Source organism: Fistularia commersonii, chromosome 34 (assembly GCF_037954325.1).
Source record: "Fistularia commersonii isolate RoL2024-O1a breed Wild chromosome 34, RoL_Fcom_v1.0, whole genome shotgun sequence".
NCBI lineage: Eukaryota > Metazoa > Chordata > Actinopteri > Syngnathiformes > Fistulariidae > Fistularia > Fistularia commersonii.
In genome coordinates, this window is record NC_141317.1 from 1,910,472 (window position 1) to 1,935,022 (window position 24,551).

Consider the following 24,551-nt stretch of genomic DNA (forward strand, 5'->3'; position numbering starts at 1 on the left):
CTCAAACATAATACAATTCACATCAAAAGATCCTATAATAATCGGGGCACAATTATATGCCTCGGCTGTGGAATAAATTACAGATTTAAAAAAAAAAAAACAGTGTCAGCAGCACAAGGACTGTACACATCCAAAAATAAAGATTTCTCTTTTTACTATAAGAGGTTTTGTAGTCGATTCTGCGACTTACCATCAGTCCCAGGTCTCAGCAGCAGGTGGCGGTAAAGACGCATCAATAAAATCCAGCAGAATCCAATTTATAAGGCAGAGCTCTTTCTGTTGTCAAGTTGACACGACCTCTAAGAAGCATATTTGAACTACCCAACTGTAATTTGTTCATTGTTCACTGTATTTATTTTGTTCATTTTTGCCATCATTCAACCGGAACACCCCTAAAATGCCAGAGTATATGCGTATTTCGCGATTTTTTTGATGTTCGACTTGATGCATATGCACGCCGGACGATCTCCACCAGGAAACCTTGATGGTGTGCAAAACGTAAACACCTAGAATAACAGTTATTCACTTTTAATTTACTGACAAGCCATCGACTATATTCCCCCCGCCCTCTTTGCTTAATTTGCACATCGTGGTGACATTTTCAATAAACTCCAGGGGGCACTGCATCACCAGGGAGAGAGGCTGAGGGATGGAGGGAGGGAGGGAAGCAGGAGAGGAATGATAGATTCCATTTCTATTCTACCTTTAATCCAACTGTGAAATGCAAAAGTAAAAGGCAGTCTGTTATTTTCAGGTAGCTCTGTGAATGGCTGCTGCATTAACTCTTTCATCATAACACACTGACCAAAAAATGAGGCCAGTGAGCAGATATATAAATAAAAAAAAACTGCATGGTGTAAGATATTAATGATGTGCGATGAAGAAGAAGAAAGTGAAAAATGCAGGGAATAGAAAATTGTCTTCCTGTATCTCGCGACGGCAGCACGGGAACCTTTCCAACCTCAAAAAGAACGACTTCCAGGACAAATGCAAAGTTGTTGTTTTTTTCTTTCTTTATCAGCCCCTGATACTTCTATTTAAAACATGAATGTGGTGAGTTTCAGTGTAGCCAAAATAAAAACCCCAAAAAACCCACAGCACACAAAATCCCATATAAGCAGACAAATTCACAAATATTTCTGCACTTTAAACATTTTATTACAGACAAAAGAAAACAAAAAAAAAAAAAGAATTTGTGACACCAAATGAAATTAATGCCGGTACAGCGGTATTGCACCAACGACTTCTGAAAAATATTAATTATTCTAATAATAATGTTTGAATAATAATGTTTGGATAATAATAATAATAATAATAATAATAATAATAATAATAATAATAATAATAATAATTCACCCTGATGAAAATAACCCAAAATATCACTTGTTGTTATTCATAAATATATTTTAAACCTGCAACCAAATTAAATAGAATGACCATATTGTAAAACTGCTATTTAACAAAAACAAATTGGGTTCTCTCATTTACTAGCTTTACAAATTAAAGAAGTACATTTGGCAGGTTTATACACAAAAATTAAAATATCTACCCCCCAGTTTTCATTCCTCCTGAAACGCAAATCCTGCTACAGTGAAAAACAAAATACCTTAAGATTTATTTTTCTTCACAAAAATGATAAAGATGAGATCAACACAATTCTAAAACACCTAATAAAACTAGTCAAAAACTTTAAAACCCACTGTTTTTTTTCTTTAGTAACATTTCACATTTAGCAACTTTTTTTTAAATTTACCTGTACAAGTGGTGTCAGGACTCAGGGTAGGTGGGCGGGGTTATAGTTGGGGGTCGGTGCCTTATTGACCGGGATGGGGAGGAGCATAGGGAGAGGTTTCAATTTTTGACCCCTACAGTTCTGTCATGTCCTGAGGCCACGTGAAAAGAGTTCCATCATCAACAGAACCCGGCGGAAATGGAGCGATTTTGCTTTTTTTTTAATATATTTTTTTTTGTTTTTTTTTTGCCTTCGTATTCCTCTCGAATTTGGAGAGAAGCAAGACCAGTGAACACAGTTTCGACACAAGTTTTAGTGTGTGTATTCCCTCACTGAATCCGCCTGCACAGAAATCACATGATCAAACAAAAAGAATGTTAAAATAAAAGAAAGCAACAGACTGCAGCTAAATACACACATAAAAGGGATCCATTTTTGGTGATATTTACAATCACTCTGTGAGAAATAAAGGAAACGAAGAAGTCCTTTAGTGGAGGCAAAGATGATTTACGAATGTCCTATGCATTGGTGACTAAATTAATTAAATTGTCGCTTTGCTTCCATTCAGTCAGCGTGGTTCAGTCTGTCCTGATGCACACCCACCCCTGCTGAGGTGATTATATTCTAGTTTCCTGCATTTGCCTTTCAATCCTGAACCCCTACTCTTAGAGCATTTCTTCTTCTCAATTATGGCAGTCCATGGCAAATGCAGAGTGATGGGGTGAGGGGGAGAGAAAGCGTCTTTAAAAAATTCAAAACAAAATGAGAAGACATTTTTCATTTTTTTTGGTCTTCATTTCCAGTATGCTGGCATGAGCTTAAAGCTCACTGCCCCCACAAAAAAAGGGAAAGTTCACTGATAAGGAAAAAAAAAAAGCAAGAAGTGCCCCAGGCTTCTGGCCGATCTAAGTGCTTGGCAAATAGGTGAGAGTTGCTGTAGCAGTCTTTGGGATTTTCAAAATCCGCCAGAAAAGGAAAAAACAAAACAAAAAGTGGTGTAGATGCAGATATATCGATGACGTGTCGGAAATCACCCTAGAGTATGACATTTGGAGGTCTTCTAACTTCAAGTGAGGTAGAGAGGCTTGTCCCGAGCTCCCATGCCACTGCAAGGAAAGAAGATGTATATATATATTTTTTTTTACTCTTTTTATGTTTTTACATTTATCTGAATGTAATGATACTCTGACTGCATGTATTTTGTTATACCCTGCAATTTTACATATCATTTTCTGAGGGAATGAATTTATATTAAAGAATTTGCATTCAAAATGTTGACTTACAAGGAGGTGTTAAACAGTATGTGGCACCTTAAATGTCAAATCACATACTGCTTTTAGGGTATCTTAAGTAATGTATAGGAGAGTTACATGGAAGTCAAATCTGCTTCCAACAGCCGCGATGTGCAACTAATTCACTTAAGTACAGAAGATACCGACTTCCCGCTCCACCATGACTTGAAATAATAACGCAGAGTTTCAGATGTGAAACAAAACAAGTTTCAAAATGGATGGATGTCACGAGTTCTCCAAGTCCGTTAATAGCATTCCCCTCTCGTCGCTTTACTCATTTCAATTTCAATGAGATACTTTGTTTTTACAGGGAAATTACAGTTTAGGATTAATACTCTCTGAGACTCGGGGTGCGAAGGAGAAACGACGTAGAGTAGTTCTTTTGGAAAAATTGGTAACTGTAAAACTACTATTTACAATTCTCGCCAATGAATTGGTTATTACTGCACTTGAAGAGCAGGGATATTCGGGTGGCCTTCGTCATGTCACGTTCCATTTTGTGCATTCACACACACGGAGCAGAATTAAACGCTATCTTGTAAGTGCTGAGCTCACCCGCAATGGTTGGGTCCACAGTCCCTGTTGCAGTACTCGCTGTCCCATTCAGGGTTCTGGCCATGTACTGGGTTAGGGGCCCCTGGAGACTGTGACCCACCGACACTATTCTGGTAATCAGCCTGAATATGGGAAAAACCCTGTGGAATCAAAAAGGACATAGGCTTATCATAGGCATAGGCTGTCACTCTGCAGAGACATAACACTTGTTACTCATGTTGTTGGACTAGTAAAGAATGGGTGAATCAGCATCTAAATATATATTAATTAAGATTGTGACCGTTTTTATCCGTACAAGAAAGTTAATTGACTTTCAGAGGTTGTAAAAATAGTAACATCTACATGAAAAAGTAAACCATTTTCGTGTAAAACAATTGAAAAAACAAACATCAAGAGTTATTCGTTTATATCACTGCGTTTTGTAAAAGGCGACCCCATAAGAAACTTTGACCGACGCATTCCTCATTTATTTGTTATATTTAAACAACTGCCAAGCATACCTGTTGGCTGAGCGGAGGGGAATGCAGAGGTGCCTGGAGCCCCATTTGGTGTGAAATGATTGGCTGCGACTGCTGCATGCGGATTGGCTGGTTGAGCAGGGAACTCTGGTGCAGGGAGAGCTGGGCATGAGGGTGAAGAGGCGGGCTGATCTGAAAGGGAGCAGGGGGAGAGGCACTCATGCTGGGTGGCAGCATCTGCGATTGGCTGAGGGTCTGAGCCAAGGTGTGGCGGGGCGGCCCAGCATAGCTCTGGAGGTCTGACAGGGGAAAGGAGCCTGATGGGCCCAGGTAGGGTGAGGAGGGCTGAGGGGGCACACTGTACAGGGGCTGCTTCGGAGGCAGCAGATGGGAGGGCTGGCTTGTCTGCTGGGCACTTTTTGGTTCAGGGTCATTATATGTCTGTTGATAAAAATGCAGAAATTGAATAACACAAATTAATGACAATCTGTTGCTAAATCCTTACCATATTTAATGATGTTTTCAACAACATCCAACAAGCTTTTATCCAAACAAATCTCTCTTGAAGCTTGAATTCCCTGTCATAATCCTACTTGGACGTCCTCGTTTAAAGCGTCCTGGCCTGCTATTCTCGCATTGTATGATCTCAGTTACTTCACTTTTCTCTGCTAATTTCCCACCGGTGCGATTACCTGCTCCGCCCAAGCGAAGTTCGGCTGTTAGTTTTATCGGTTCATGTTGACCCACCCTGGTCTTACTACCCAACCAACTCATTACTTGCCCTTGAGTTCCTCATCCTTTTTCTTTCTTGCAATGCCTCCAGTCTGTTCTTTTCTCTCTTTCCCCTTCCAGATAGCCTGTTTATTCTGTCAAGCTTTGCCATGCGATATCGCTCCAGCTGTGCCTTCTCCTGCCTCACCAGCTTTAACTCGATTCCTGCATTTAGACCTTCATACCTCCTTTCATTGTAACAGTTGCTTTTTGTAGAGGAGGCAGAAATATGTGTGAGCTTCGAAGTACTTATAAGAGTTATTCTGCTAGTGCGGTAAAATGTTGTAAAATAGTTTTGAACAATGTCGTTTGTGACTTTGTTCATTGTAATATATATCCGATATATATATTGTGTGCTGCTGAAAAGTATTACACCTTCACTTTACGCGCTCGCCTGCAGTGGTGGTTTGTTTGGTTTAAATTCTAACCAGCAGCTTCATTACAGAGCAGCTGTTTTTTGCCTTCCTGCCCACACAGCTATCTAATACAGTTTTAACAGAATGGTTGACACTCTTGATCTTTCAACAGCAAATCTTTTACAGCGCACCGATGCCCCCAGTGTAATGAAACTACATTTAATTTCCAGTCTATCCTTGGCTTGACAGCTTTCACTATTTATTTTACACTGCCTCAGAGACATGTATCACACTAACAGAAGGAGGTTGAAGTTGAGCAGCGCTGCATAGGGGGGCAAGAAAAACTGGCACAATCAACAGACTATACCAAATACCCAAGTTGTCACAACTTAACTTTATTCATTCTCGACAATATCTTTCCGAGCAGGTGCAGAACCAACAGAACAACCCAGCTGAACCTCTGCCCCGCCCCCCTCCCACGCCAGGCCCCTATGATGAACTGTCAGATTGCTCATCTCCAGCTATCAGTGTTGATTAGAAGGTAATGGAGCCCATTTGTATGAATAGAACTGGGGCTGAGGTAATGATCAATAGACACCTTGACAGATAGATGGAAAAAGGACAAACACGCACACACTCACACACACGCACACACAAACACACACACACAATTGTATGCGCATGCGCACACACGCACAGGAGTCTGGGCAGAGAAATGAGGCTGTTTGCTTGCAGAACAAATGGAATGACAAAAGGAATCTTCCTTGTGCTACATTGTGTATTGTTAATATAAGGCGGCACTAAACAATGCAATGCTAGGCCCTCCTTCTTTCTTTATTCCAGTATTACCCTGCTAGACATACAAGGCACCATCATTCATGAAGCGAAAAAAAAAAAAAAGTCTTAGATCTGAATTAGTAGGAAGGTGTCAAGCCAGGAATGATTGGAAAAATCTACAGAGCCAATGATTGCTTGCATTTGTTCGGATTTAGTGTGAGATGATGAGAAAGGAAATCGGGGATCTAAAACATGACGCAGGTGTAGGCTATAATGAGATACATTTCAGACAGGCCTTTTTGAGCTATCAATGAAATAGCCTTAAATCTGATGATGTGCGGCACATGAGAGAGCAATCATTTTCCACCCTTCCCTTGTACATGTAATGGCCATATGCTTGCAATTTGATTGGCTGACCCCTCCCCCCAACCCTATATCACCATACCATCTAAAATACCCAACCCCCCCGATATCTACACCCTATGGAAATCAGGTATTGTCCAAAATATTCCTGTGCATTTTGCATCAGATGCCTCCACCCCAACCACCAGCACCATCTCATCCTAAAGAAGCCCCGCCTAGCCCATTAGCAGGGATTTTCCATCCAATCCATCATCAGTCTTAGCCAGGGACTGTGTGTCATAAGTGTTACCTTGGAAACCAGACTGGCTCTGTACGCGGCCAAGGCTTTCAGGTACTCTTTCTTGGCAGCCTCTGTTTTCCTCTTATAACCCTGTGAAGAAAAGAAAAATCAAAACATGAGGCTTCAGGACAGAAGGGGTCTGACATGCTCATAAATGTGCAGACACACATGTCTGTCTTTCGGAACACACGCATGCTTTTTTATCTCACTCTAACACTTCTTAAACACATTCTACGCAGAGACACACTCACATGCACAGTCACACATGTGTCCTTAATGTTTCCCTTTCCATCAGAAGCAATGGCACAGAACGCCTCTATTTCCTCATCACAGTGCTAATACTCCCTCATCTCAATGTGTCTCCTTCTAGTGTAGCAACACATCATTTCCATTCCAATCCACCTAGAGAAATGAACTGGAACTTCTTTCTCTCGCTCTTTCCACTTTTAGCTCCCCAATACACTCATATCAGTACACTGACATTAGTAATTCACAAGAATGGTTGTTGTCATTTGGTACATTAGGAAGTGATTCCTCCAGTGTACAAGTTTTGTTTGAAACCGCCATCCATATTGTAACAGATGCGTGAAGCTTTATTGTCATTCAAATAACTGCTGTTGCTGTGTGTGTTTGCATAGATTGTGTGTTTATGAGTCTTTTTTTTTCCTTGTATATTTCTGTTTGTATCAATCTAGACATGTATAGAATCGGAGCGTCACTGCAGGACGCAGTAGCAGGAAAGATTACTGCGTCAACATTTATTTAAAGGACTTTTTTCTCTAGGGAAATAATCAAAAAGGATCTTACAAAATCCTGTATTTTATAAATATCAGAATTCTGTCTTTCATTATTACAGTTTTTGATCCTCACTTTTGACAATGGCACATAAAAAAATACAGCCTTATTTTTGTTCACTTAATGCACAGAAAATAGGACATTGCTAAATGCTGCAGTACTTTCTGAGATGTACTGTTCTGGCAGTAAATACATAGGGATCCAGCACTATATCCTTACATAATAAATTCTGTAAAAGAAACTGTTCACATAAATAACTGTTATGACAAACCAAGCTCTTTTGGAATTTTTGTTCTGAACTTATTTGTGCAGAACTGAAGATGGTTTTGAATAGCACCAAAAAAAACACGGTTTGCTTTTGGTAGATAGTCAAGATGGATGCCCTTCAGCTAAACTGAAGGGTGAGATAAGTAATTCTGTATTCTGGGCAGGATCCATATCTATCTCTCTCTATATATATATATGGTTTGTAGAAATGAGAACTTCCCAAACTCCTATTTGTTCGCAGGACAGTCAAGATCCATAAAGTTGCAGTGTCTGGAGTTGAAGTCTTGTGGCTGGAGCAGTGTGTGTGGAGCTCCAGAGCTTTAGAGCTTTGTGGAACTTTGTGAAGGAGCTGACTTGTGCTTCTTTCCACTATATATTTTGGGTAGGTATTTTTAAATTGACACACTCTATTGTCATGGAACACAGCTTCGCATTCTAATGGGTAGCTATATGTTTAATGCCAGTGAGTGTTTCTGTGTTTCTGCAAGTGTTTATAAATATCTGACTGTGTGCTTTTGCAGGCAGGCATAATGTACTTGTATTTGACCACACACATGGCATACAAGCACTAGTCCAACCAATGTTTATATTTTCTTTAGCAAACAATTAAATGTCCAAATGTGTTAAATTGCATTGTTTTCCTGCCGCTGCTGTACTGAACACTCCCTCAACCTTCCCTTGACTAGATTTAAATTTAGAAAGAAAATCATTTTAATGAGAGTCGGGGGAGTGGGGATAAACGGATGGATTATCTTTAGAAAGAGGAAAAACTATCTCATTAAGGTGAGCGGTATCTTATTGCAATGTTCTAGTAATTAAACAATGGATAATGCCAAGGAAGGGTCCATTCGCCTGCTGCAGCACACACACACCATCTACTGGTCGGAATAAAGAATATCTGAGTTGCAGAGTATTGCCCTTTTTTACAATTCGCATCCTCCTCTGTTTAACCTGGCACAAATACAGTATTTCTTTTTTTTTTTTTTTTTTTAATCATTTACAGCTCCATATTACCAGCATAAGTGCACACAGCTGTATTCTGTACCTGCTTCTGTTCCTCTCCTAGGCTGTCCCACATGGACGCCACGATCTTTGAGACGTCCCCAAAGGTGGCGTTGGGATTTTGACCCTTTATGGCGGCCTGGGTATCTCTGAAGAAGAGCGCATAGGCCGACACCGGCTTCTGTGGCTCGTTGGGGTCCTTCTTCTTTTTCTTTTTTTGGGGTTTGGGCTTGGGCTTCATCATTTCTGCTGAGGACCGCTTCTCGCTGTTTATCTGCAGGTGGAGAGTGGGATCGAGAGCAAGAGATAGAAAAAGACACACAAAGGTGGTCATAAATCAGCTGATGAGAGTAACTTTTTTTTCAAACTGCAGATAGAAATGGAAGAGTCATTTAGTATGCACCCTATTTATGGACGTGATGCATTGACTGGACAAGACAGTGAGGATTTTCTGCGAGGATATGGAAACGCAAAACTGAACCACCGGCACCGAACCACCAAAATAATAGGTAACCGTATAATTTAAGGTAGGCTGGAGAATGTGCTTCTAGCGGCCACAGCTTGTTCAGAGCAGCAAGATAAAATTAAGGACAAGAGTGAATGAAGACTAATAGGATGTCACAGAGACAGGTTGGACTCTTGGGTGTTGGAGGAAGGTGGGAGGAGTGATTCAGGAGAATTGGGCCTTAGATGGAGAGAGGGCTAATTAAAATCTCACCGGTTGCACTTCCACTTACTTTCATGATGGCCATACTTAATCTGCAGCAAAACTGATAAGATTCACAAGTGCTTGCCTTTTCTCTTTCATTTGTTATTCTTTACCTCTGCTCCTTGATTTAGAATCCTAAAAATTAATTTCTGCTTTCAGAGAGAAAATAAACAAACAAAAAAAACAGAGTAAAAGATTCAATCTGTTTTTGAAGGAAGTATCCAGTTTGGTTTGTCAATAATAACACACTGCAATCTTACTACATTTCCAGGCAGCAGACACTGCTCACATCTGTGTGATGTACAAGATCCAATACACATGAATACATTTTCATTTTCCGTGAGGCTGTTTAAGGGGGAGTCAAATCCAGGTCACCTGATTCTAGTTGTGATTCTATATGGAAATTGCCTTCTTTGCTGAGGAGAGAACACATCAAGCACAGGAGAAAGAGGCAGAGGAGGGGAGTGGGGAGTGAGAGAGAGATAAGAAGCAGTAGGAGAGGGAAGAGACATGGTCGAGAGAGGATGGCGAGGAAGATGTGATGGCTTGATGCTGCCATTAGTATCAGTGGAACATCAGTTAACCTGATTGCTTGATAGTCATGAAGACAAAAAAAAACCAAAAACAAATCCCATCTATACAATAGGGGGATATGATGACATACTCAGTGTATATTGATTAGTATTACAAAAACAACATTTTTCACTTGCACTATTTATGATTGAGAGGGTACGCAGAGTTTTGGGGGAGTTTTGAGACATCTAAAAGGGCCATATTTCGAGGTCTGGTTAATAATAAAAAGGGATAAAATGCAGCCGCGCTAAAGTGATTCGGGTTGCATTTGAAGAAAAAAATAATTGTCGGAGTCTCTTGTTCTCTGCCGATCCTGGATTCGCAGGGGTAAAACTTAGAATAGGAGAGAGGAAACACATTTGATCTTGGGCAAGTATCAAACAGCAACTCGAGGACATTTAAAGACGCTCGCATCTATCTAATGCATACTTATCACAGGATTAAGCAACAGCCATGTTGTCTCCTTTAACTGTCAATTTGAAGACGGGAAATGACTGCCTTTGAAAATCCCATTGTTTCGGCAAAGCATTTGCCGCAAAACAACATGCTGTATTCCACACAGCATGAAATTAACTAATCAAAATTCAAGGTCCAGGAGCACATTTGGCAGCTAAAGAAAAACTTCAAAATGGCTTTTGTGGAGTGCGGAAATGAATGGATGTTCCCATTCAGGGGGACATGAATGCATTGCTTGTCTATTTTACAGTTTACAGGTAATATTCATTTTTTTGTGCGAGTGCGCTCACTTTCATTAAAAAATAATCATCCCTCACTTTTAGGCAATGAGGCAGAAGACAGGCATTTCAAATGACATCTGTTCTATCCAAGCCTTTGAAGTGAAAATGGGATAAAATGAAGGTAGAGAAAATGGAATGACAAAACAGGAAAAAAGGAGGCCGAATAATCAGGAAACCTGGAAAATTCACTTGTATTCATACCGAGGAGAGAATGATGACAACAACAACTCGCAACAGCGTGCAATCAACCGGGAGAACAAGGTACACATGCTTTCATTTTCTTTCTTAATTTTTCTTCTCTTACTCTGTGATGTCTCTGAGCCTATAGGAGCCTGATAGGGGGCAGCACAATATTGGATACACAGAAAAGTGGAATAAAACATGAATCGATGGGCAACCTCAACATACCTCGAAAATCAAACCCTTACCCACCGCTGAATCATAGGTGTGCGAGGGTCGTGGATTGGCGTTTCAATTTTTGTATCGAGTCTCTCGCTTAAATCTTCAAGACGCTCACGTTGGCGTGACATCGGCTCATTTCTCTAGATTCATATTCCTCTTTCGATGGAAGAGATCTTCCTTTCAGATGCCGCGTAGAGCTAATATAACCGGAATCAGCCATGTATTGGATATAAAACATTGGCTATTATGTGAATAAAATTACCCTTTCTTTTCTTTCCAAAGGCTTTATTTGCTGGCTTTTCAAATTACTGATGGTAGATACACAAATACCCAGCAAGCATCCACTATATATTATCAAGCTTATTTTCCCCTCTCACATTCACATGGATAGAACAGTAATGATTCTGATAGCTTCTGCTGTCAGATGAGTAAAAGTGAGAATATTACCCCTTATTCCTGATGCAAAATTTAGTGGCTGGTCTATTTTCTTAAACTGTCAGTGGAGAAATTGGTTTATGGTTCTATTTTTCTCACAGTGAATTTTACCCAGCAGGACTGTTAATGTGAAATCTGATGTTTAGGAGTCACATTTGAGGGTGCTGAGAGTTATTTCCTGGTCTGTAGTTTTGCTGGATATAAAGTGACGTCATGCATTTTCTACAATTGGCTTTTCATCCAGAGGAAATATCCAAATGAATATGAATTTTCCACGAAACAATAAACATCCCTGATACAACTTCAATAGCAATTGTCCTTAAATTGGACATCTCAAGTTCTCTGCCCTGTCTTATAGATGCTTCTTGTACTGTAGTGCCTTAAAAAACAAAACCCTTCCTTAAAGATGTCACTAGGAGTCAGTATTGCAGTGAAGGACCATTAGGTTGATTTTCTTTTGAACATTAGTTTGAATAATAATACATACATCTGGAAATGTCCCTTTACCTTCTAGACCACATAAGGACGGGTCCTGATTTTCTAGCTAATATTTTAGCTCGGTGCATACTTGTTACTTTTACTGAAACATGCAAGTCAGATTACAGATATAAATTGCTAGAGGAAACCTCACCGTGCAGTCAGTTGGATAAACTGTAAAATGTAATCATTAAAATAGCTGCAATACTTGAAAAAAATGGCTCTTAAAAATTCTCAAGACTTTTTAGACAGCCACACCAAAACCTTTTCTGCATACGGTCTTACCAAGTTTCTTATCAAGTAGTGGAGACCAGATACTGTATTATAAACTGACTCTATATATCTTTTTATTTTACAAGCCTATTGTACCGGATGATACGAAGCAAAACTTTTCATGAACCTTGGTATAGCGCAAATACGTTGTTCAAACCGGAGGACACACTTCACAGATCACGACGCCACTTCTGATTAATATAAAGCTTTTACTTCTTAACTATAGTTTCAAAAAAACACATCGAGGAGGCGCTGAAAAGCAAATGGCTGTTTCAAGGTGTTTGGCAAAGGCCACCGAGTCTAAATATATTTTGTACACAGCTTTCTAGTTTACTATCAAAAGATTAAACTATGGTGTCAGCGTTAGACTGCTCATCCCATCTGTGTTTCTGCTGTCAGAGAAGGACAGAGACAGGGAGGAATGAAAGATGGAAGTGGTGGTGGATGATGTTGGGGGGCTATGGAGAGAAGGGGTTGCTGTAATTCTGAATGGACAGCACCGCATTGGCAAGAAAAGATTAGAATTGACAGCCTGATAACTGCGTCACTATCAAAACAGCAGAGAGGGAGAGAAATGGAAAAAAAGGAATGGAGAATGAGGAAACATGGCAGAGTTGAAACATAACAGAGTAAAAATGAAAAGAGGACACATAAAAAGGAGGAGTGCAGGAGGAGAAATGAAGAGAGGGTTGATAACAAAAAGAGGGACGAGCTCAGACATGGAGACTGACAGTTTGAAAGACATGAAAATTAGACAATAAAACCAGGTAATAGTATGGGAGAGAATAAAAGTGTTCGCCCAATCATAACCTCCCGAATATATGCATCATCATCATCATCATCATCATCATCATGTGCGCTGAGCACTAGAGTGGAGAAAGCTGCATGGTATATTGGTTTCAAAAGGCCATAAAAACAAACAGGAACTACTCAGATGTAATGCACAAATACACTTTCTCTTTAAAGTGAGGCCATTACACCAAGGCATGATGCAGACAGTGAACACAACGCTAAGTCAAATCTAAATGCCGCAAGAAGCATCTACATAATATCCAAAACAAGCATAAAATGGGAAAAATACACATAGCATTTGCCTTCAGTCCGTTATGCAGTTTGTGTTACAGTTGGAGTATGAGCTTTAACAGAGAACAGATGAAAACCCTATTTTCATTGTGTTTTTGAAAGGAGATGAGTGGGTGTGACTTCTGAGCACAATATAATTCCTTAAAAAAAAAAACCTACGCCGAAAGAACACATGGCACGTTTACTGTACTCGAGATGTGAAAATGATATCGAATAAACACAGCGGTCGATCGTGACATAAAATGATGATTTAGGGGGGGGTTCAAAACTTCAGCTTACTGATCACCAACCAATAAGTGGTCTAACTGCTCTTGGGGAGCATTTAATGTCATGTGCTAATGATGCAGAAAAAAAATGTGATTCTTTTCCAAGGGCACCCAAAATAATGATCGTAAAAAAAGAACGAGTATTTATTTGCCGTACAAGTTTGCTATCGGCACACCTGAATTGGACAACAAATGTCTCTGTGGATTCTGGAGGAGTTCACAAAAACAGAATGAAGACATTTGTTCCTTCAAGTTCACCGGCTTGAATGATATTGCTTTCCATCACTTAGGTCGACACATCTCACCTATACGTGCCGCACACGTATCCAGGTGCAGCGTCCTAAAGAGGAGCAATTCAGAAAAGCCACAGACACTGTGGACATTTAGTGAGTGCCTTCTCAAAAGTGCAGAATCTTTTGAGAAAACTTTGTTTCTGCCAGTCTGTCAGTTTCCTCATTCGAGAAGTTTCCTCTGACACTTAAATTACAGAATACCAAGGCAGCATCAGTCAGGTCAGGAATGAAGAGTAGATAGTTATAGGATGATATAGTGCAGAGCATGGTGGAACACAAGGCCGTCTTCATTTGTGTATCCTAAAAATATCTAAAAATGAATGTGGATTTATTTTTGAAAGCTTGTGTCCGTAGAAGAATCACTGCAGAAATGTACATTACTGTGCACAACCCCAAAGCAAAAATAGATCCGTGTGGGTACAGTAAAATATACGCTTAACTTTTCTGTTTGCCTTGTTTTATTTGAGCAATTAGCAGGGTTCTTCACGACAAAAATCAAACATCCAACTATGTTCAGCTTTATTTACCAAAAAATGATGCCAGCGGTCATAAGTTGCCATTTGAATGTAATAAAGTGAACACTTATTTGTAGCCAGTTTGTGGCTCAGACAAATTATATTTTGGTCATAATTCAGGCTTAGGCTGATATGTAGATGTTTAAAAAATGATTACTAATGTGTTTAAAAAAAAAATGTGGACGAGGCAATTCACTAATTATATTCATGAAAAATTCATTTGTACAATGCATCTCTTCAGCCGTACATGCACACCCATCTACACACAAGCATATTGGAGAGCAGTGCAGCTTAGTGCAGCTGTTACAGACTCTAAGCCTTTGTGTGTTTATAAATAGATAAATGGCCATGGTTAGAGCAGCAGCAGCAGCGAGAATAATGTAATTTCAAGATGCCATATATAATTTTTCTGCAATTTTCACCCCTAGCTGTAACATGCGGCTCGAAGGAAAAAGTGTGTATTCCTGGAGTTTGTAAAGCGCTACAAAGATATCAGAAGGCAAACTTATCAAGGTACGTGTTGCTCGTGTGTGGCCACAAAGCCAGCTTGTGAGAAAATATCCAGGAGTTAGTGTGTTTAAATGCAATCGGTGCCGATGGGATTTTGATCACGCGTTTGGCAGACAAAAGGAGAGGAAACAAAGCTTTGTCACCTTATGCCGGCTGAAACTCCGGAGTAACATTGTACCACACGTCATAGATAGCCAGTTTTAATAACAGATCTCTATATTGTATACGACCTGTCAGTTACATTACAGTCACCCCTTGTTAATCTTATGTAGTCCCTCAATATACTGTAGGTCAGGACTGATGGTTTAAAATATGTATTAAAAATATACCATGCACTATTCATCTGGAAACTATTACAGCTCCATGTCAGACAGCCCATCTGTAAGCAATGAGCAAGACTGCATGTCAAAGCCACCACACAGATCTCTGAGCAGAGCCTGAGAGCAGCACTCATCAAATAAAAATACAGCCCAGCTCAAACAATAATGAACCGGAAGTGCACATTCATGGCTGTGGTTCTTTTTTCTCTCTCTCTCTCTCTTTTTCTTTTTTCAAGTCATCAGTGAGAATTGCTTGGGCTTGATCCATAATACATTTTGTATCCAGTTCTGGTGCCATGCCATTATAAACACACAAGGTCTTTATGATGTGGAATTCTCCATCAGTATTTTCAGACATGCTGCTTGCACTTCTGAGCGTGGGATTCGGATTTCATTTCGACCCATGTTATGAATGCATATATTTTAATCCAAACTCAATCCCGAAATCAAAGAGGTAGTAGTCTGTTTGATTTATCTCACTCTAGAAAAGGACTGACAGCTCTGGGGACCGGCTTCCAACAAGCTATGCCTGACAACAGTGGACCTACTTAATCAGCCCAAATTGCAAAGTCGGGGCCCTCGTATTTGGTAATGTGCTGAAAACAGTGGCAAGTTAGAGCTAATTAGATTAACGGTAGTTTAACGAGCTGTTGGAGGGGCCTCTGCAGATTGGATTTTAATAAATAGTGGCAAAAGCATCTGCTATGCACTTCCTGGCTCTGCTGGCATCCTAATTGGCCCCAGTGGGTTGCTATAGCTCACCACTACACCCTGCAATTTAGATGGGGAAAAAGGCAAAATGCTCCTCCTCGGCCCAGGTAGCTGTTTAAAATGAAATGAAACTGCCATTATGACTTTTTGGCTTCTGATAAAAGGCTTATTAATACTAATATTAGAGGTTTAATCAGAATAACAGAATGCCAATGTGTGCTTGTTTGTTTTTTTTACATCCAACAAAATGTCTTAAAACTTCAATTAAACTGATTTGATCAGATTTAATCATCCTGTTATTTGTTTTCAAGATAAATTGTTCCCATGATGAGGTCTTTGTAGAAGGGAACAGCACAGAAAGGAAAAAACAATTAATCAAACATGAATGAGTGACCATAGCAGGGATATTTCCATAGCAACTGCCTGAGGGGACAACTTGAACCCTTTAATGTGAGCTGGTGATGTCTCTTTGTAAACATCTGCACAGCGGGGGGGAAGCCAATGAGAGAGCCTGGCAACAGAGGCATCACAGGGCAGCAACCTCTTAGTATCAATCGAAGTTTCCATTATCTTGCGCTGAAAGGACTGAAAAGTGCACTGAATTATTGTATTAGGTAACACTCCGGGCTGATAAGCGTCTTTGTACCGCCGGTGTTAAATGAGGTCGTTTTTTAGTGAGGCTGATAAAAACAACATGTAAATGATGTGGAAAGAGGGAAGTTAATTTTGAGGGGAAAAAAAACAACCTTTTTGGTGCTTGAAGACTCGCTGCAGAACTGACTTCAAAGCTAGCCGAAACACAATTTCTCAAAGTTTCTCTATCGTGCTACGAGAATAATCTCCCTCACATTCACACTTTATGCAACCTGCCGCTATTAAACTCTTTAAGCCACCAGCTGTGACCAACAGCAGGCAGCATTCAGAGAGTATAAAGATCTTTCAAGCAGTTCAGAGAACAGGGTCTCATCCTGGATGCTGAAATTAACCTTGAAAACCGCATATCAAATATCACGAGATCGGTCTATCCCATAAGAAATATATCAAAAGTAAGAAACTTTATGTAAAACCTCTATAAAATGTGTCAGAGTATCTTGACATTGCAGAACTGTTGAGACACGCAGATGGAGAAGTCATTGAAACGGCAGTCACCACAGAACTTGCTGATAAAAGAGAGCATTATTGCTTCCGGTTAAATATGACTTTAACTATATTGTCGGTCTCACATTCGCCAGAAACTTCGACATTTTCTACTGGTTTATGAAGGCTAATTGTCACTGTATTCCCACTACCGGAACTGCACTAACCTATTTTATGACCAGCTTGAGCTGAGTGATATGTCTGGCGTGATGACGAGAAACAACGGTTATTTTTTTGGTCGCTATTTACTCTTTCGTATGCTGACCACAGTGTTGACTTAACGTCAGATTCAGGCGGATCCTCTGGTACCTTGTGACTGGTCAGGAAAGATAGCATCTCGCCACTTTGTAGAAACCCAGAGAATGGAGGGAGAAATTCAGTTTCCCATTTACCAGATATCTAATTATGTTTTGTACCCCCTCATAATGCAATAAGCCTTGAACTTTTACTCTGCAACTGCTTTTATTGGTATGCTGTGCCCCATTCTTTCTTTTCATTCCATTTTCCATCTTTGTACCTATCTATGTATCTATCTAACTTGCAAAAATAATACATTTTGAAAATTGTTACAGTTGTTATTACACTATGACCTAGACTATCTGTAAAGTTACTTTTTTTTTCGCTTTTTGTTTGTTTTGTTTTCTTTTGTTTTTCACAAGGTAGATAATAAAAAAGGGAAAATATTACCAAAGCACTTTACTGACATTTTCACCAATGTGAATATATAGGTGTCAAATTTCTCCTCGTTTCAGATGATTTCGAAGAGTCATGCCTAAAATGGGGAGAACCTCAAATACAAAACCACAAGTGTAACCTGGTTGCAGTCTAAAAATGACAAGAGCAGTGTAAGTATACAGTTGCAGAATAGTAATTCTTTCAACCACAATGTGCTCTGCATGTTAAAGGGAATAGGACAGGCCTACAATTTCTTAAGGCTCCAAACTTGTGCCGATCTTTCAGTTCTCTGTAAAAAAATAATTTCAGAAACGATCCCGCCTGAAAATATATTTTAATACCTTATTGTGAGCAAGAACAAAGCATGAGTAAGCATTATTCGAGCTTGGCTGTGCAGTTACTGGCTAGTACTGAATGTAGAGCCTGGCAGTACAACTGTAGGCTGGACCTGGTGGCTGTAGCCGTTTTACAAACATTCTTGTCCCAAACCTCAGTGGTTCCTTGGGCAAGAGTAATGGCTTCTTTGCGCTGGGCTGCGCTATGCTATTGTAGAATCACAGAGCGGTTAATTGAAACAAATGACTCTAATAATGGGACATTATCCCCACAGGCTGACTTTGTGGTGGGCCTAATTAGCGTCGCGTTGGTGGCGAGGAGGACGAGTCACCGCTCTGATCCCTCAAAGGAGGCAGCGGAGGCCCCGTTTTTAAGTGGGCAGTAAGAGATTGTCCCACTTATAGCATTTAAGGGTGCTGAGCTTCCTCAAAACCAGTGTGATAAATATAAACATGTCAGATCCCCTCCGAGGGGAGAGAGACTCTTGTTCTGCTATGGCTGCTTTAACTTTCCTACCGCGCTACGCTTACTGAATCGGCCCAGCAGAGAGGGTTGAGTGCACGAGCGAGTAAATTATTACCTCAAACTCTACTGTCTTACAGTGACGAATTTCCGGCGAATGAATGAAACAGATCAGTTTGAGAGCGTTTTGGGGTCTGGGCAACTTGTCTGTTGGAATCTGCATCTTTGAGAAATCGGAAGAAATCGACTAGATAAAACTTCCTCACGATTACGTGGACAAAAATCTTTCAGTCTTTCACTGAAGCTGGCAATACACTATATTGCGATACCTAATCTTCTAATTCACTGTAGAAATGACAAAGCCTCATGTTGATTTTTTTCAATTAATAGTATAAATCAACTTTTTTCTATTTAAAAAAAACAGTTTGGAGTATTTGGAGTATCTTTCACTTGTTACTTAAGACACTTTATAGTTTGTTTGTATTTCTTATTCTCCCCTTTTCTCTTATTTTTTGCTGTTTATACAATTTTTCTACTATTATTTATTACTGTTATATTTTTCTTGTGACTCTGGCACAACAATTTCCTTCGGGATAAATAAAGTTGTTCTTATTCTTATTCTTCTTATTCTTATTGAAGTATAGGATAAGATCACTGTCTTTGCTGTACAAAGTTTAATCTCAGCTGCCAGAAGTTTACAAACTGACATTGCTGTGAGTAAGTACTTAACTCCTGCACTTTGCTTCGACTTTGCTCACTTTTTTTTCAAAGGTATTTTAAGTTATAGCTATAGTTATAGGCACAGCGTGAATCAGTAAGGGAGAAAGCCCAGCTTTTTTAGTAAAGCCTAACAACATTTGTTATGGACTTCCGTGACTTGCATTTATGTCATTAACATGAAACCAGTGAGACTAATTTGAATAATTTTGTTGGCGTAGATTAAGTGCCTATTGCTGACACATTGTTCGATCAAGTTTTTTTGCCCAGAACAACATATTTTAATTTTAGTATTTGGCTGATGAAGTGTGTTTAATACAAAAAGGTTTACATTTGATGATCATAGAAAATAAAGAAAGGCAGCTGATGTGATTATTTCAGAAGCTTAGAATTAGCATTTTGTTTGCATTAATACTCAACTCAAAGACTGATTAATCCACAAATCTTTATGACTGCAATTATGATTATTGCCAATTCTTCACCTTGATGTCCTCCTAAATGTCACATTCCTCTTTGGCAGATCAGCAACCCAAAACTAATGTGGCATGAAAAATGAGATTCTGTTCTCCAGATGTATTTTGATAACCAGTGAAATCTGCTTTTGCCAAATTGTTTACCCTTGTACGTTACACTTGCAGAAAGTCAGCTGTAATGCAGTGCTGAAATCTCTGTGACCAAACTGGTTTAAATATTCATTAGTCGTAACAGTCGCCTGAGGTTGTTTGAATTAGTACCATGAATATTCATGAGCTGCAATGAATGTGCATTTGTTTTTAATGCTTAGACCGTTAATACTCCTCTTCATTACTTCACTCTGAACCCTGGATAATAAGCTGAGCAAAACAAAGCTTTACTTTTTAAAGCACAATTCTCTTTGGAAGCCTATTTGTTTCAGTTTAAGTGAAACAGGAGTGCCCTACCAATTATCTCGCTGTCATTTCTCTTGACAACTACAAGACACATTGTTCGCCCCTGTTGTGGAGCGCAGCACTGAAGGGCATCTGTCTTTTTGTGAAATGAAAACCCACAACAGAAAACATTTCTACTGTTACAAAAAGTGATTTATCTGGGAATGTCACTGAGATGTCATATCTATCCCAGTGAAAGGCAGCAGAGCAAGCAGGTCATATGAGATATGTCTAAAACCCAGGAAAAAAAAGAGACTGCTGTTTCAATAAACAAAGTAATCCAAGTGCACTCAGCATGTGAAGTCAAGTCAAACTGCAATTTCGCAAACATTTTAATGATCTATTTCGATAATATTTTGTTTTAGGGTGAATCTTCATTGTCATTAGGTAGAAAGTAAATATTATGCAATATTTTTCAAAATAGAATTAAAGTATATCCTCTTCTACCTTCACTTGTGTCTAACAATCTGAATTGTCTGACGATCACATCTAAAAGCCGTTTCACATCTAAAATCTTGGCGAAATGTTTGTGGTCTAACTCTGACCTTTTTAAATACATTATCTGGTGTCTAGCTCTGTCTGTGCCGCTGTTAACCAAACTGTCAGTGTAGTTTTTATGTCACTGTTTTGAAATAGTTATGTTTTCTCCCTTTGTTGTCTTTGTCCTAAATGCCAAGTGATGCACAATAAATTTCCTGTCACAGATTAAATGAAGTCAAATGAAGTCAAGCTCACATAACCTTGTAGCAATCAGTGACTCTGACAGAGACTGATCCCAAAAACACGAACCCACTCTCACACACACACACACACACACACACACGCAGCCAACCCATTTGGTCTATCAGCCCATTTATATTGTGCTGTAGTTAATGCACATACTATAGAAAAAAAAAGCAGCGCACTTGTGTCCATCACAGTGCAAGCACGCTGCACTTAGGCACTGTACGGAGTAATCTGTGTTGCACTTATTAATACTGGCCAGCTTGAGGCTAGTATTATTGTGTTAAGTGTGTGTATATTTAGTAAGTCAAATCTCCACTAATCACAATTTCATATATAACCTACAAATCAGCTGCAACGCAAGGCGGGTCAGTTGCTGTGAAGTATCACTGAAGCTGTGTTCAGCTCTGTGCAGATTTTTTACCCTCTTTTAACCCTAGATTGAGGTTTTCTGTCCAGAAAAAATAATGTTGGATTTATTCTACCGGCTTTCCGTCCTGAACCCAACTCCAACTCTTTAGGTTTTGTGGACATAATTCTGAAAGATGTATTTGATAGTCACAATATTCATTTTTCATCATAATTATCATTGATAAAAATCATTTAGTGTTGCGCGTGGATGACCCGGACAATTCTTTCAAGTGGAATATCGGACTAATAGTGAAGCCAAGACACCAAGAAAACTACAAACCCACCAGCAGCCAAGTAATTGCGTAATCATTGCCGCCTCAAATATGAAAACATCGTAGCTGGCAAACTGTCAAAATAAATGATATCAAAAATAAAAATTGACTAAAAAAAATTTGGATTTTGTGAATAAGAAATATGAAAAATTCCCAAATCTGAGTCAGCGGGGTAGCCTGACATAAACTCGTAAAATTGGCAGCTGATTTTTGGCAGTCAGGGTTCTCCCTCCCTAACTAACCTCATTACACCAGTAATGAGACAAGGACTGGTGCTCTGTTTCAATATTTAAACGCTCTGCTGCCGAAGGCACTATTTTTGGGCCGTTCTGCAAACTCTTCGACGACCCCTCATTACTGTCTCCTGGCAAGTGTCCCTCCTCCTTTATTTTTTCAAAGGGATACATCTTGTTGGCGTCTCTCCCTGCTGTAGCCTTAGCCAGACCTGAGTGATCAGGGGGCTTGTTCAACATGAGACAAGTGCCACCCCCTCCCAGGCTGGCAGATATACTGACAGCTCAGGGTGAGGCGAGGATTCTCCCAAAGCAACAAGCAGTCCAACAATCGCAGTGAAAATTTCACTGTGATTCAGGACTTGGCTCTTTCTGCCTTGATTCAAAGATTACAGTAGAGTAGGTTGCAGAAGAAGGGCGGTAAAGGGTATAAAACAATTTTTGATTGACACTTCCTGTCATGTATAATGCTGATGTTGATTACGCCGCTTTGATGGGGTCTTTGTAAATGGGGCAATTTTAAGCCTGGGAAATGTTTTAAAAAAAAAAAAAAAAGGAAGTTAAGAATATTAGAAGCAGTCTGTAACAGTACTGGACGAACCAGCCAAGAGCAAAATATCAGATCAGGATGTTTGAAACGGAAAAAAAAAATCAGACCTAATGGCGACCTAATGTCCAAGTAAGATGGAAATTAACTTTATGCTCATTTAACCACATAATTTGTGATTTGCCAGTTAATATTTCCACCAAATAAATGCTGTCATAATTAAAACGGAGCATGTCGGCAGATAAATTCAAGGGGAAAGATCGAGACTCGATCTGCGTTTGCATCTCACAAACACCAAGATAAATATCAGCTCTTAAAAGCAGAAATTGCAGACGTTATAGCTAACATTTTGTGCCTATGCAGCAGGATGATGATGATGATGATGATGGTCAATCCTCCGCTCTCAATCCTGTAATGATTTAACTCTGTTTGTTGTAGGATCGATGTGCGCTGAAAAAGAGAATCCCAAAGCAGGGAGAAGTTTACAGAGCTTTAGCCCGAGGCTAAATGTTGTACAAAAACCAGCAACAACATCCCTTGAGATGAAGTGAATCTGTTGCTCCAGCTGAGCTTGTACTTGTAGGAGGTTTATATGTGCACTGAAGGATAGCTTTTATTGTGAAGATGTGTATCCTAAAGGTAACTGTCTTCACTTTTTATTTGTTTTGTCTTTTTCAGCAATGGCGAAAGAAGACGCGTGAACGATTAGTGCTTTGGTTGTCAATATGATACTGTTTTTGACCCCTATTACGCGCAGACAGAGGGCCTGGTTGCAACGTCCCTCCCCCCCGCCCATTATTCTTCAACGATTCAGCAGACATAAATTCAATCCTGCTCATTATACCTTTATCAGTATGAAATTAAGGTTAATTGACTTTGTGGGGGAAACATCAAATGAAACATCCCTAATGGAAACAAAATGAAAATAACGTCATCCTCAATTGCTTTAAAATATTTCTCAATATAGAGCCCACTTGCCTATTCCTCAGCCTCAGAAATAAGCTCCTCTTGTCCCAGGAGATAATAAATGAATTGAATCCCCCCACCATCACCACCACCACTTCTCCCCCTCACCCCCCTACTTCTTTCTTATCGGTCATCTATTTTTCCAGAGTAAGCTATTACTTGTGGTGGTTGCTAGGCAACAAGAAATATTAATAGTGGCTATTATTAGCCGGGCTCTGCAAGAGTAGTACTAAAATGTGAAAGTGGGAAACATGAATGTGTTACATAAATCTCTGGACCTTTCACAGTGTGTGCAAGTCTCTGTTTGTGTTGTGATTTATTGCAATGATGGTTCATTTATGAGAAAAGGGGGTGTGAAATAAGAAAATGGAACATTACCCTGAAGGGCTATTTGAAAATAAATAATTGCAAAGGTGAAACAAAAGCTGTTTTAAAAACCAGGCCCTCCCTCTCTGTCCCTCTCTGTTACCTTCTAGAAATGACTGGCTGAAAAAAGCTTGCTTGTTCCATCCACTCTCACACCTTTACATCACGAACTTCATCTTTTTGCTATGTAATAACGGCACACATATGCAGAGTTAATGCTGTATGCTTCCATATACTCATATCAACGGATGCAAATAGTTTTTTTTTTAAGCCAGTGACACTTAAAAAAAAGCTGAACAGTAAATGTTCTGGCATCTTTCTGTTGCACGGAGCAAATTCAGCAGAGTAGCCAGTGGATTGTGACCTAATCCTGAAGACTGCCTTTAACGGAGGCCTGAGCTACCACCCACGCGAAAAAGAAGAAAAAAAATGGAGCCTGCAACTTGATTCTGAAAATCACATAAGACCTGATTAACTGCGGATAAATGCCACGGATGCTCACATTAAAGCATAAATATTCATGATGGGGGTTGAGAAAAAAGTAATATTTATGTCAGATGAAAGTATATGACGTTGAATAATTAACCACACGGGCTATCTATAATTCATCTCGTTCGATCCTGTGATTAAAGCATTTGAATGTGTTCGGCAGGCATGTTTACATGTTCAGTCAGAAGCATGTTTAACACAAAAAAAAGACCTTTTACTGGAGAGTGGAATGGGGGTCCTCAGCATCCTTTTGAAAAGAAAAAGTAGCTGACAAGGGATACCCCCCCCACACACACGCACACACCCACCCCAAAAACCTACTCCTCCCACCCGTTTTTTGCTTTGCCGATTTTAACG

At 39.6% G+C, this 24,551-nt stretch overlaps 1 protein-coding gene and 1 long non-coding RNA gene across 6 annotated transcripts in view; one reads left to right on the top strand and one right to left on the bottom strand.

Annotated features, from left to right (window-relative positions):
* Positions 1-1,136: 1,136 nt before the first annotated feature.
* LOC147214178 (thymocyte selection-associated high mobility group box protein TOX-like) overlaps positions 1,137-24,551 on the bottom strand; it is a 73,817-nt gene continuing 50,402 nt past the window's right edge. For 4 of the 5 annotated variants that reach the window (XM_086141960.1, XM_086141959.1, XM_086141958.1 and 1 more), the window contains 5 exons: positions 8,692-8,922; positions 6,594-6,674; positions 4,080-4,478; positions 3,580-3,719; positions 1,137-2,838 (listed from right to left, as the gene is read on the bottom strand). In XM_086141960.1, the coding sequence (XP_085998086.1) occupies positions 2,799-2,838; positions 3,580-3,719; positions 4,080-4,478; positions 6,594-6,674; positions 8,692-8,922 (891 nt within the window). In that variant the 3' untranslated portion in view covers positions 1,137-2,798. The remainder of the gene's footprint in view (positions 2,839-3,579; positions 3,720-4,079; positions 4,479-6,593; positions 6,675-8,691; positions 8,923-24,551) is intronic. The other variant, XM_086141961.1, reaches the window with a different exon arrangement.
* Positions 14,763-23,127, top strand: LOC147214179 (uncharacterized). Its single transcript, XR_015104392.1, has 3 exons — positions 14,763-14,924; positions 17,842-17,934; positions 23,052-23,127. It is a non-coding gene; the product is annotated as an uncharacterized LOC147214179 (long non-coding RNA).